Below are 14,829 nucleotides of genomic sequence, written 5' to 3'. Positions count from 1 at the left end.
CATAAAAAGGAAAAAAACACTGAATTTTCTCAAAAAACAAAATGCGGATATTTATTATATTCAAGAGACCCATTTATCTAATATAGAATCCAAAAAGTTAGAAGTAGGTTGGGTAAAAGAATGTTTTTATGCTCCTGCTGTAGGGAAGGGGGGGGGGGTTGCCATATTAGTAAATAAAAAATGTAATGCATCATTTAACTTGATTTCAGCTGATCCTATGGGTATATGTGAAAATGAACTCAGGCAAGGATACTCTGATGCTTTTTAATGTTTATGGTCCTAATTCAAATCAAAGTGAATTTTTCAAAACACTCCAACATATTCTTCTACCTCTGGCTACAACTAATTTAGTGGTGGCAGGAGATTTTAATGCTGTTGTGGACCCTTTATTGGATAAAAAAAAACCTAGTAGACTGATAAAATCATTAGAATTGGATAATTTGATTCAAGTTTGTGGACTGAAAGACATCTGGAGAATTTTACACTTTAATGTTCGGGAATTTTCTTTTTGTTCACATGTTCATAAATCATTTTCTAGGATTGATTATATTTTTGTTTCAGATAATCTTGTACAACAGGTCAGAACAGCTACCATAGATCCCATTATTTTATCAGATCATGGTGGAGTATGGATAGAATTTGAATTGAAGGAACAAGATGGAAAGAGACCTGTTTGGAGGTTCAATAATACACTGCTAGAGGACACAAAATTTATTGAAGAATTTAATATAAAAATGGAGGAATATTTCCAATTGAATTCCTTAGATGAGATCTCATTGGAAACTTTATGGGATGCTTTTAAAGCTACCATAAAGCACAGTTACTTACCGTAACAGGTGTTATCCAGGGACAGCAGGCAGATATTCTTTACGCATGGGTGACGTCACCGACGGAGCCCACGGTACGGACCTTTTTACTAGAAAGTTCTAGTTGGCCGCACCGCGCGTGCGCGAGTGCCTTCCCGCCCGACGGAGGAGTGCGTGGTCCCCAGTTAGTATAAGCCAGCTAAGAAGCCAACCCGGGGAGGAGGGTGGGACGTAAGAATATCTGCCTGCTGTCCCTGGATAACACCTGTTACGGTAAGTAACTGTGCTTTATCCCAGGACAAGCAGGCAGCATATTCTTTACGCATGGGTGACCTCCAAGCTAACAAAGAGGGAGGGGGGATGGTTGGCCATTAGGAAAATAAATTCTGAAGTACAGATTGGCCGAAGTGCCCATCCCGTCTGGAGAAAGCATCCAGACAGTAGTGAGTAGTGAATGTGTGAACTGAGGACCAGGTGGCCGCCTTGCAGATTTCCTCAATGGGTGTGGAACGGAGGAAAGCAACAGAAGCGGCCATAGCTCTTACCCTGTGGGCCGTGACAGCACCGTCTAGTGACAGACCGGCCCGAGCGTAACAGAACGCGATGCAAGCTGCAAGCCAGTTGGATAGCGTCCGTTTAGAGACCGGTCGACCCAAACGATTCGGGTCGAAGGTCAGGAAGAGCTGAGGGGACAAGCGGTGAGCCCTTGTACGATCGAGATAGTAAGCCAGGGCACGCTTGCAGTCAAGACTGTGCAATGCCTGTTCTCCGGGATGTGAATGAGGCTTCGGGAAGAACACAGGCAAAACAATGGACTGGTTGAGGTGAAAGGCTGAGACCACCTTTGGAAGGAACTTTGGATGGGTGCGCAGAACCACCTTGTCATGGTGAAAGATAGTGAACGGTGGATCGGCAACCAGTGCATGAAGCTCACTAACCCTCCTGGCAGAGGTGATGGCAATGAGGAAAAGAACCTTCCATGTCAGAAATTTGAGCGAAGTTGTGGCAAGTGGCTCAAAGGGAGGTTTCATGAGGGCAGACAAAACCACATTCAGGTCCCAGACGACCGGAGGAGGTTTCAGAGGTGGTTTGATGTTGAAGAGGCCCCTCATGAATCGGGAAACCAGAGGGTGAGCCGTGAGAGGTTTTCCTAGGACAGGCTCATGGAATGCCGTGATGGCACTGAGATGGACTCTGATTGAGGTAGACTTGAGGCCTGCGTTGGACAGGGAGAGTAAGTAGTCTAGAACAGTTTCCACCGCTAAGGAGGTGGGGTTGTGATGATGACGGAGGCACCAAGAGGAGAACCTGGTCCACTTCTGATGGTAACATTGGAGGGTGGCCGGCTTCCTGGAGGCGTCCAAAATGAGACGGACCGGCTGAGACAGATTTCCTGAAGAGGTTAGCCCGAGAGAAACCAAGCTGTCAGGTGGAGGGAAGACAGATTGGGATGTAGTAGAGACTGATGTTGCTGTGTAAGTAGAGTAGGAAACACAGGTAGAGGAATGGGCTCCCTGGAGCTGAGTTGAAGTAGAAGGGAGAACCAGTGTTGACGAGGCCACCGGGGAGCTATGAGGATCATGGTGGCTCCGTCCCTGCGGAGTTTGGATAAAGTCCGCAACATCAGAGGTAGAGGAGGAAAGGCATAGAGGAACCGATCCGTCCAATCGAGCAGGAATGCATCCGGGGCCAGACGGTGAGGAGAGAAGAGTCTGGAGCAGAACTGGGGCAGCTGATGGTTGTGAGGAGCTGCGAATAGGTCCACCTGCGGAGTGCCCCAGCGAGCAAAGATGGAGTGGAGCGTGGGAGGATCCAAAGTCCACTCGTGAGGTTGAAGGATGCGGCTGAGATTGTCGGCCAGGGAGTTCTGTTCGCCCTGGATGTAGACAGCCTTGAGGAAGAGACTGTGGGCCGTGGCCCAGGTCCAAATGCGAAGAGCCTCCTGACAAAGGAGGCGAGATCCGGTGCCGCCCTGTTTGTTGATGTAGTACATGGCAACTTGGTTGTCCGTGCACAGAAGCAGAACCTGAGGGCAAAGAAGGTGCTGGAAGGCCTTGAGAGCATAGAACATGGCTCGTAGTTCCAGGAAGTTGATGTGATGGAGACGCTCCTGCGGGGTCCAAAGACCTTGGGTGCGTAGGTCTCCCAGGTGAGCTCCCCATGCATAAGGGGAGGCATCCGTGGTGATGATCATGGAATGCGGGGGCAGATGAAAAAGAAGGCCCCTGGAAAGATTTGAGGAGTCCAACCACCATTGTAGAGATCGCTGAAGAGACGATGTCACAGAGATGGGATGAGAAAGAAGATTCGAGGTCTGTGACCATTGGTTGGCCAGAGACCATTGAGGTGTTCTGAGGTGGAGTCGTGCCAGGGGAAGCACATGAACCGTCGAGGCCATGTGGCCCAGGAGGACCATCATTTGTCTGGCAGAAATGGAGTGATGAAGGAGCACCTGACGACACAGGCGTAGCAGAGTTCGCTGACGATCGGAGGGGAGAAACGCCCTCATTAGTGTGGTGTCGAGAACCGCTCCGATGAACTGAAGTCGCTGTGTGGGAAGCAGATGCGACTTGGGGTAGTTGATCTCGAACCCCAGAAGATGGAGGAGAGAGATGGTATGATGAGTGGCTTGTAGCACAAGTGGAGACGTAGGTGCTTTCACTAACCAATCGTCCAAGTAGGGAAACACCTGAAGGTTGTGGGACCTGAGGAAGGCCGCCGCCACAATGAGGCATTTGGTGAACACTCTGGGAGATGATGCCAGGCCAAAAGGTAGCACCTTGTACTGATAATGGCGATGGTGCACCTGGAATCGTAGGTAGCGACGTGAGGATGGATTGATTGGGATGTGAGTGTAGGCCTCCTTGAGGTCCAGGGAACATAGCCAGTCGTTCTGAGAGAGATGAGGGTACAGCGTGGCAAGGGAGAGCATTCTGAACTTCTCCTTGACGAGACACTTGTTGAGGTCCCGGAGGTCGAGAATGGGACGTAGGTCTCCTGTCTTTTTTGGAACCAGAAAGTAACGGGAGTAGAATCCCCGGCCCCTTTGTTCCAGAGGTACTTCTTCGATGGCATTGAGTAGAAGGAGGGATTGGACCTCCCTCAGGAGGAGGGGGGTTTGAGTTGAAAGAGAAGCAGACTCTACGGGAGGATTGTCTGGTGGAAGAGTCTGGAAGTTTAGAGAGTAGCCGTGGCGGATGATGTTTAGGACCCACTGGTCCGATGTGATGACCTCCCAACGGCTGATGAAGATGTGAAGCCTGCCTCCGATCGGCTGAGGAAGAGGCAATGAGGGTGGAAGACTGGCTAAGCCCTGGAGAGAGGAGTCAAAAGGGCTGAGATGGTTTGGCAGGAGGAAGAGCCTTGGCCGGTTGATTAGACTGGGCACGAGGCTGGGTGTGCTGGTGTTGGCGGGCCCGCCTAGGTTGCTGTGGAGGTGGATTGAGCGGCCTAGCGGAGAACCTGCGCTGATATGAGGTCTGTGGTCTGTAAGGACGAGCAGGAGGAGCCTTTTTCTTTGGTTTAATGAGAGTATCCCATCTGGTCTCATGGGCGGAGAGTTTCTGTGTGGTGGTATCCAGGGACTCTCCGAATAATTCGTCTCCCAGACATGGGGCGTTGGCTAGTCGGTCCTGATGGTTGACGTCCAGATCAGAGACCCTGAGCCAGGCCAGACGGCGCATAGCCACAGCGATGGCAGATGCACGGGAGGTGAGCTCAAAAGAGTCATAGATAGAGCGCACCATGAATTTTCTCAGTTGAAGCAGGCTGGAGATGTGCTGCTGGAAAAGTGGAACCTTATGCTCTGGCATGTACTTTTGCATGGCGGAGAGTTGCATTACCAGATGTTTGAGGTAGAATGAAAAATGGAACGAGTAGTTGTTTGCCCTGTTGGCAAGCATGGCATTCTGATAGAGCCGCTTGCCAAACTTGTCCATAGTTTTGCCCTCTCTGCCAGGAGGGGTGGAGGCATAGACACTGGAGCCCTGAGTCTTTTTTAAAGTGGACTCCACTAGGAGAGACTCATGAGGGAGTTGGGGTTTATCAAATCCTGGGATTGGTATAACCCTATAGAGGCTGTCCAATTTACGGGGGGCCCCAGGAACAGTCAGCGGGTTCTCCCAATTTTTATAAAAAGTTTCCCGTAAGATATCATGCACGGGCAACTTTAGGAACTCTTTGGGAGGTTGATCGAAATCTAATGCCTCCAGGAAAGCTTGTGACTTCTTAGAGTCAGATTCCAGAGGCAAAGACAAAGCACCCGACAACTCCCTGAGGAATTTAGAGAAGGAAGATTGTTCAGGTTTAGATGCGGTATCGGGTGCCGAAGGCTCTTCATCCGACGACGATGCATCCTCCTCGGTACCGGTAGGGGATTGTTCCCATAGGTCCGGGTCTCTGACATCGGTATGTGCGTGTCGAGAGACTGGAGTGGAAGGCTCGGCATGGTGAGTTTTAGACAAAGATTTGCCTGAGCGTACCGAGACGTTACCAGGTGATGTAGACCTATGTCTGTCTCGGTCCCGAGAAGTACGGTGCCGGTCAGAGTCGTGGGAAGACCGGTGCCCTGCCCGGTCCCGAGGAGGATCGGTCGTCGTCAATGCCATAGCCTCGGCATGGGAATGGAGATGCGGTGCCGAGAGAATGGGCATGGAGGAGTCCATAGGTACCGAGGGAGTGGATACCGGTTGGACGGTATGGGTCTCGGGCCGGTCTGGTACCGAGAGCAGCGGTGCCAAGATAGAGGGTAAGAGCTGCTTAAGTTGCTTGTGGAGTTGTTCCTGCAACTTGTCCTGGAGGATGGCCGCAATGCGGTCATCCAGGGGAGGCACCGGAACCACTTTTTTCTTCTTTGGTTCCATGGGTGCCGCTCTACACTCCGGCGATGAGGAGGCCGATGACGAGGCACTCACCGAAATCGGAGTGGAGCGTTTTTTGGCTCGGCGTGGAGCCGAAAGGACTGGTGTCGTCCCCGAAGTGGGAGGGCGCTCAAGGGTGGAAGGCTTCTTAGCCGGCTTACCTGGCGCCGGGGGCGCCGATGTCGACTCAGGCGGTGTCGAAGTGGTCGGTGTCGATTTCGACGGTGCCGCAGATGAAGAGGTCGAATCCATAGTCGGGCCGGTGCCGAAAAGTAGATTTTGTTGGATTTGACGATTCTTCAAAGTGCGTTTTTTAAGAGTGGCACAGCGGGTGCAGGAATCCGCCCGATGATCCGGTCCCAAGCACTGTAAGCACCAATTGTGTGGGTCAGTGAGGGAGATCGGGCGTGCACACCGCTGGCACTTCTTAAAACCGGGTTGCGGGGGCATGAATGGGAACACGGCCTCCGCAAAATCAAACCCCGAGGCCTGGATCGTGCTAACAGGCCCCGCCGGGGCAGGAACGAAAAAATAAAGCAAAAGAAAGGAATTTTTTTTTTTTTTTTTTTTTGTAATAGAAAGAAAAAAGCACCCGAAGGTGAAAAAATCGAAAAAAGAACGCGAGCGGGAAGGCAAAAGGAGTATTTCAACGACGTTGAAAAACACACGTCTTCTTCGCTCCGCGGAAACGAAGAAACTGGGGACCACGCACTCCTCCGTCGGGCGGGAAGGCACTCGCGCACGCGCGGTGCGGCCAACTAGAACTTTCTAGTAAAAAGGTCCGTACCGTGGGCTCCGTCGGTGACGTCACCCATGCGTAAAGAATATGCTGCCTGCTTGTCCTGGGATAAGAGGGAATATAATTTCATATTCAGCTCATGTTAATACGCAATCAAAAAAATATTTCTTTGAATTAGAGAAAAAGATCAAAGAATTAGAAGTAAAATTAACGGCAAAATGGGAACAAGATACATTTCAGTCCCTCTTAAAAGCTAAATATAAATATAATGAGATCTCTTCTAAATGGGCTAGGGAGGAATTATTTACTCAACAGGCTTTGCATTATGGAAACTCGAATAAAGCGGGAAGATTACTAGCTAATTATTTAAAAGCAAAAAAAAAAAGAAAAGAAAAGTAAAGATTGTGGCTATTACAGATGAAAATGGGGTTACTCATTCTAAAATTGATAATATATTAAAACAGTTTTTGAAATATTATAAAACTTTGTATTCCTCTGAGCTTTATTCACATAAAGAACTTGAAGGTTTAGAATTTTTAAATTTAATTGAGGGTCCTAAAATTCCCGAACATATAAAAGGATCTCTTGATGCACCTATTACGTTGAAGGAGATTCAAGCAGCATTGAAGTCCCTTAGAGTTGGATCCGTTCCAGGAGGGGATGGATACACTGTGGAGTTTTATATAAATCATTTCAAAATACATTAATGCCTTATTTATTAAAATTATATCAAGCTCAACTGAATAAAGGCTGCATTTCAGGTACTATAGCAGAATCTTTGACTATAGTTTTGCCGAAGCCAAATAAAAATTCTTTATTGGTTTCAAACTACAGGCCAATATCTTTGATAAATGTTGATGGAAAACTGTTGGCTAAGTTATTGACCCTACACTTAGCTAAGACTCTCCCTTATATTATAGGTATGCACCAAACCAGATTTGTTGCTCATAGACATTCCTCACATAACACTAGATTGGCTCTTCATATATTGACATTAACAAAATCCATGGAGGATCCAGCCTTCTCTGTATCTTTGGATGCGGAGAAGGCATTTGATCGAGTAGAATGGACTTTTATGTACCAAGCAATGGATTGGTTTGGAGTGGGTTCTGGATTTATACAAATGATCAAAGCTTTGTATAACTCCCCTTTGGCCAGACTGTATATAAATAATTATTTTTCAGATGGTTTTCGTCTGGAGAGAGGAGTCAGGCAGGGATGTCCCTTATCTCTTCTGTTATTTGATATTGTATTGGAACCTTTATTATTGGCTATTCAACAAGCAGAGGGGATTCAGGGCATTCCTTATGCTGGTCGAGAATGCAAAGTTTCTGCATATGCAGATGAATTTTGCTTCATTTGAGAAATCCTGAATCTACTATTCCACATTTATTGGACTTGATCGAAAGATTTGAAAAGTTTTCAGGATATAAAATAAATTGGAATAAATCATAAGTCCTTCCGCTTAATATACATTCTCAAAAAGGATTGTTTGATCAGTTCCCTTTTCTATGGAAAGAAGAGGGTATAAAATATTTAGGAATATGGATTTACAAGTCACTGGAAGAAACAATAAAAATAAATGAAAAATATTTATTGTTAAAGGTTACAGAAATGTGTGAGCAATGGAATCCGTTACTTATATCTTGGTGGGGGAGAGTTCAAACAGTGAAAATGATGATTTTGCCTGTGGTATGTTATCAGATGGGAATGTTACCAATTTATTTTCAAAGTTCTTTTTACAAAAAATTGAACAGTATTCTTATCAAATTTATTTGGAGGGGCAAAACTGCTAGAATAGCTTTAGTATCTTTACAAAAATCAATTGAGGAGGGAGGGGTAAATTTTCCAAATTTCTATAGGTATCATCAGGACTATATTCTGCGTCAGGGTATGTACTGGATCCTACCTGATCTCATGGAACATTATCCAGAGTGGTTAATTTTGGAATGGAAAATTATGTCTCCAATGCGTTTATCTCGTATATTAGACATTAAACTACCCAGTTATGCTAAGGATAATAACATTATTTTGGATACTTGGAAGACCCTGAGATGCATAAATAAATTAACTGAAATTCCTATAGAACATTCTTTGTGTCAATCACTATGGCTCAACTCCAATACAACTAGGCGGTTCAAAAATTGCATGGAAAGACTGGATGCAAGTAGGCATACGAACATTAGAGGAAATGGAACACTGCTTGATTTTTCACGGTTGCAACAATCTTTTGGTATCTCAAAGTTTCAATTTTATAAATGGTTGCAACTGAAACAGACTATTCAGAAAGGGTTCCCTGAATGGCGTAATATGAAAATTTTTTATAGCCTGCAATTCCTCTATTTTCAGGTAGATATGCTAGGGCATCAAGCCGCCAAGTGGTATAAATTTAAATCTGAACTTATGAATAAGAAACCCAAAAACGCTCTTAGGGATGTTTGGAGCATTGAGATTAAGCAGTATATTTCTGCATCTCGATAGCCAAGTATTTGGTCTTGAAGGATGAGGTGTACAGCGTCAGCATCTATGAAACAAACTTGGTTCTTTTTGGATTCCAATTAGGTTGAATAAATTAGATAATTAGATAATTGAATAAATTAAATAACAAAATCCCAACCATAACCAACTTAGAAATCAACTCTATCATCTACCCTTTGCAAACCACCCTAAAACTTCTAGGTATGACTTTTGACAGAGGCTGCACCATGCAACCACAAATTAAAAAAACAATACAGAAATCTTTCGCAGTTATGAGAAACCTTAGACAAGTCCAAAAATTCTTCGAAAAAACACAATTTCAGCTCCTAACAATCTCTAATCCTAAGTATCCTAGACTATTGCAACATCCTCTACCTCCCCTATTCATTGAAAAAACATGATCACATTACTGAGGCATTCATCAATTCTCATTGGCTTCCAATCCAGGAAAGAATACAATTTAAATTCTACTGTATACTATTTAAAACTATAAATGGAGACAGCCCAACCTACCTAAACGACCGCCTCATCCAAACCACCTCTACCAGGCATAGAAAAACACACACCCCATTCACTTACCCCCCCCAATCAAAGAAGTAAAATGGAAAAAACTATACAACGGACTACTGGCCACTCAGGCAGCGAAGATAGACAACCAAGTCTCCAACCTATTGACAACAACCCCAGACTACAAGATATTCAGAAAGGAAATAAAAACTATACTCTTCAAGAATCCCTTAATAAAGCTTAATACCATGATAAAGCTTAACCCCCCCCTCTTACCATCCCCTCCTTAACCCCAGATCCTACTTTTCCCTCTCTTGGAAACCTTCTCTGATCTAACGTTGTAACCCTTCTTCCATAACTCTTTTTGTAATCCACTTTGAACCGAAAGGTAATGGCGGAATAGAAATCTGTAATGTAATGCAATAATTCTAGATCTAATAGATGCTGGCACTGTCACCTATTCACTTCTCTCTAAATCACTAACTATTCTCTGTACTCTTTTTAAATCTCTAATATTGTAAAGCTATATGGTGCCTGTTTATATATTGCGGCCCCATATACACTGTAAAGAGATTATTGGTCTAGTACTAACATATACTTCATAATATATGTATATGCATATATATATTAATTTTTTATTTTTTCATTTGTATGGACCTTCGGATATCAACTGGACCATGAATAATGCCCAGCAAACTCTTGTCTTCATCAGACAGACTGGGTACACTCGATTGTTCCCCTCGACCCTGAAGAAAAACATTGTTTGAAACATGCATGTCGGGAGAGGTGGCATTGATGAACATTTGAGAGCTAACCTCGAAGTTAAGTAGCTAAGTAATAAGATTAAATTAGAAGAAAAAGACATTAAGTAAGGAAATGAAGGAAACTAAAATGAAATACAATGAAGAAATAGTTATGGAATTATGAAATTAAGAATAAGTATGAAATTAAATGAATTTTAGAGTTTTGAGTAAATAAACAATAAAGTGGACTGATGAAGACAAGAGATTGCTGGGCATTATTCATGGTCCAGTTGATATCCGAAGGTCCATACAAATGAAAAACTAAATAATTTATATATATATATATATATATATATATATATATATATATATATATATACATACACACACATATATTATGAAGTATATGTTAGTACTAGAGCAATAATCTCTTTATAGTGCCGCAATATATAAACAGGCACCATATAGCTTTACAATATTAGAGATTTAAAAAGAGTACAGAGAATAGTTAGTGATTTAGAGAGAAGTGAATAAGGACTACACTAACAATTGGTTAAGATTTATCAAGGCACTGTCACCTAGACAAAGGAACATTAGACCATCTATTGTTTTACTGCCCTAGAATTCTGATTTTTTGGAAATCAATTTGGGGACATAATAATATTTTAAATTCTGAAATTCCTTTAACCTATGAAATAATAATTTGTGGTACAATTTTGCATATCAAAGATCCCCTAGATAAACATAAAAGACGTCTCTTTTAAATTATGACAAGTACAGCTATACAATTGATTACAAGAAACTGGAAAAACTGGGATCGTCTCAACTTTACATTTTGGTGGGCAAGTTTATGTCTAATATATAAACACTAGTGTTTAAACCGGTGGTTGTATTTCCTAGAATAGAACCCTATGCGCGCATGCATACTCTTACCTGCCACGGACATACAGATCAGGGAACATGCAGGTAAGAGTGTGCATGCGCGCTTAGCGTTTTATTATAGTAGATGAGAAAATGAATGCTGCTATATTAGGGAATAATGAAAACTTTAAATTAATTTTGGGCCCACTGTCGTCCTTTGTAGAATCTCTATAGTTATGGTTTGTTATTAGATAATATGCACATCCAGGGAAGGGGGAGGGGTGGGAGGTAAATAAGGTTGGAAAAATTGTTGGAAAAGTTTTAGTAGGGGGAGGGTATTAATAAGCATGAATATTTGAAAAATTTTAAGTGATGTTTATATTGTAAAAAGATTAATTTACTCCGTATTTCACTTATTGTATATGTTTTAAAAATGAATAAAGAATTTAAAAAAAAAAATGCTACCCAGACAAGCCGCCTATATTGAAGGCGCCTCCAGGAGCCTAGAGAGGCCCGCAAAACTGCCTAAGGCTAGGTAGACATACATGTCTCCCTAGGCCAGCAGGAGACACATATAATGTAGGCCAGCAAAATGCTGGTCTACATTATAAGTAGATGTGGCCGCTACACTTGATAAGTATAGCGGGCGCCAGTCTCCCTCCTCCTCGAACAATCGCAGCAGGAGGGAACATAACTCCTCCTGCCCGAAGACCGTCCACCCCCCACCCCAAAGATCACCGGCAGGAGAGTGCTCAATCCCTCCTGCCGGACCCCCTCAACCCTCCCCAAACACCGCCGGCAGGAAGGTGCCCAATCCCTCCTGCCGGACCCCCTCAACCCTCCCCAAATACCGCCGGCAGGAAGGTGCCCAATCCCCCCCCCAACGAAACCCCCCAACCCCTCCTTTCTGGAACTCTCCCCCCCCCCCCCACAGGGCTCACATTGAATGTTGGCCAGTCGGGTCTTCCCACCATCTGGCTGGTGGGCAGGCCTGCCTCCGTCAAAATAAGGCTGGCCCGCCTCTCTCCGGCCCATCCCACAGGAGCCTACGGCCCATGTACCTAAGGCCCCGCCCATAGGACGGGCCTTAGGTGCCTGGTCCAATCAGGACTTAGGCTCCTATGGGATGGGCTAGAGAGGGGCGGGCCCGCCTCATTTCAGTAGAGGCAGGCCTGCCGGCCGGTGGGAAGACCACCATCCGGCTGGTCATCGTTCAAGGTGAGCCAAGGGGGACGGGGGAAATCGGGGAGGGGGGGTTTCGTTGTGGGGGTCCAGCAGGAGGGATTGGGCACCCTCCTGATGGTGATCTTCAGGGAGGGGGGGGATTTTGTGGGGGAGGTCTAGCAGGAGGGATTGGGCACCCTCCTGTTGGCGATCTTCAGGGAGGGGTGGGGGATTTGTTGAGGGGGTGTCCGGCAGGAGAGATTGGGCACTCTCCTGTTGGCGATCTTTGGGGAGGGGTGGGGGGGTTAGGCTAAAGAGATTGAGCACCCTCCTGCCGGCAATCTTCAGGGTGGGGGTCGGCGATCTTCGGGCAGGAGGGGTTGGGCTCCCTCCTGCCGCGATCGTTTGGGGGCTAGGACTGGCAGCCTTGGATGCTATACTTATTACAGCAAGGAGATCCCTTGTTGCGATAAGTATAGCAGCCGCATCTACATAACCCGGTTCTGTAACTAGCATCTGTAACATGGATGTCGGTTACAGAATCGGATTTATTTTGGGTGGGCGTAGGCCCAATTCTGTATAGGACGCCCGTCCCGGGCATCCTATACAGAATCTGGGCCTTTGTGTATTTTGATCCCTTTCTTTGTGTTGTACAAATATATCTAGAGCAGACTAAAGCCCCTTAGAAAGGTCTGTTTTTTAACCCACAATGCTGAGCATCATGGTAACAAATGCCACAATTTGTATATTTTTTATTTATAAAATCTTAGATACAGCTTTCGCAAGTCAGAGACTGTGCAACATCTGACTGATTCAGGTAGCAGATTGCAACGTCATAATAATCAGATCAGACATTGGGCTATGCCAAAACTCACTGTCAAGAGTCACACTATCACTGGTTTTCAATATAAGCTTTTTCTCCTAAAGGGTGTTTGAAACACAGGAACATGATTCTCAGAACACACACATTTAATACCATTATCTGGGCTCCCATGAGTATTCTAGCTATTAAGAATGTTAAAGGAGTGGCTCTTCCTTCTGTATGCTCTGAATAAACTTCTCAGGAAATGCTTTTTTTTTTTTTTGAGTGCCTATCAAATATTTTATTTTTAATGTGTTTTATTTTAATTTTTCAATTATTAAATACTATTTGCCAAGCCACCCTACAGAGCACAAATTTACTTTGGGTGAATCAAGCCCTCATGGGTGGATTCTGTAAATAGTTCTGTTATTGGCTAAAAATTGCCTGCCAATCATGTGCCTCTATTTCAGGCGCTTACCTTTGATAAGAATCGCACCTATGGAGGCACCTTAGAATGCCTAAGGTCGTTTCCGGCATTAACCATGTCTATTTCGACCTTAGGCATTCTAAGATGCCTCCGCAGACATGATGAAGGAAGGCACTGTTTTTCGAGGTGCCAGTAGACACCTACATTTTTTAAAATGATTGTTAAATGCTTTACCAATTAACTCCCCTTTTACGAAGCAGCATTAGGCTTTTTTATCGCCAGCTGTAGCGGTATTAGCTCTGATGCTCATAGGAATTCTCAACGTGCTTTTTGAAAAATAAAGGCCTTAGTGAATATTTCAAAAACTTAAGTATCAAAGCATATACAGTAAATATTTTGGATTTTTCCCAAAAGTGGGTATATTGTGCAATTAGTTAAATCTGTAAGTCATGAAAGATTAGCATTTTATTCTATGAACTGAACCAAAATCTATTATTTCTGATGGTAACATTTTAAAATTATATTATGGCTAACTTGGCAGCTGAAACTATTCTCAGCTGAACTTCTACCAACTTCTACCAACTCTTAGTTCAATATTTGTAAAGAAAAATAATTAGGCAGGCTATTTAGAAAGCATAATCTGTTCATATAGGTATTGATTTTATCTTGGAAGAAATTTTTCATGTTCCAGTTGCTTCATTCCTTATTACATGCTGGAAAAGGCAGTAATAATTTTTATAGCCAAATATCTCTATATAAGATACCAGGTTACTTTCAATATTTGCCATTTAAGTCATGCATGAAATTTAAACATTACAAAAAAATGACTTACCAGTTGACATTCCTGAAATATGCACATTTTCAGAATGTTCTGCAAGAGCACCATTTCCTAGAACTAAACATAATGAACAAATTAATTTCCAAGTAAAATAAAATTGGTTAAAAAAAATCCCAGATAACATTTTACTGGAAGCACAAAATCATCCCCAGGACTGAGCAAACATGATTAACATACTAAACTGCTAATTCTCTGCCCCTTCATTTGCCAACATTTTAGACAATTAAAAAAAAACCCCCAACAACAACCAACTTAAATCAGCACATAAACAGTAAGAACATTTACCACACAATCACAAAATATAAGGGAAGATTAGGTTTTTACCTCAATAATCTTCTTTCTAGTAGAAAGGTATACGAGTGTTGGACCACTGGGTTATTCTTCTCTAGTTGTGAGTTATGTAGAAGGCATCATCTACATTTTTTTCTCTCTTGGCTCTGCCTCCTTTGTCACTGGGCAGAGCTCTAGCTCCTCAGTTTGTACCAAAGCTGTTGACAATCACCGTAAGAAGAAAAATAAAGGTGGTATGGGGGGGGGGGGGGGGGAACGACTCCAAAACCAAGCCGAATGTGCTCCGCAATGATTAAAATACAACCAATCAATAC

At 43.9% G+C, this 14,829-nt stretch overlaps 1 protein-coding gene across 2 annotated transcripts in view; it reads right to left on the bottom strand.

Moving 5' to 3' along the window:
- Window positions 1-14,829, bottom strand: part of LRP12 (LDL receptor related protein 12) — a 111,201-nt gene that overhangs the window by 77,480 nt on the left and 18,892 nt on the right. For both annotated transcript variants that reach the window (XM_033933785.1, XM_033933786.1), the window contains exon 2: window positions 14,219-14,281. In XM_033933785.1, coding sequence (XP_033789676.1) covers window positions 14,219-14,281 — 63 coding nt within the window. The remainder of the gene's footprint in view (window positions 1-14,218; window positions 14,282-14,829) is intronic.

This window comes from Geotrypetes seraphini, chromosome 2 (assembly GCF_902459505.1).
Source record: "Geotrypetes seraphini chromosome 2, aGeoSer1.1, whole genome shotgun sequence".
Classification (NCBI taxonomy): Eukaryota; Metazoa; Chordata; class Amphibia; order Gymnophiona; family Dermophiidae; genus Geotrypetes; species Geotrypetes seraphini.
The sequence above is the reverse complement of the archived record's forward strand: the minus strand, read 5'-3'. Positions and strand labels throughout refer to the sequence as shown.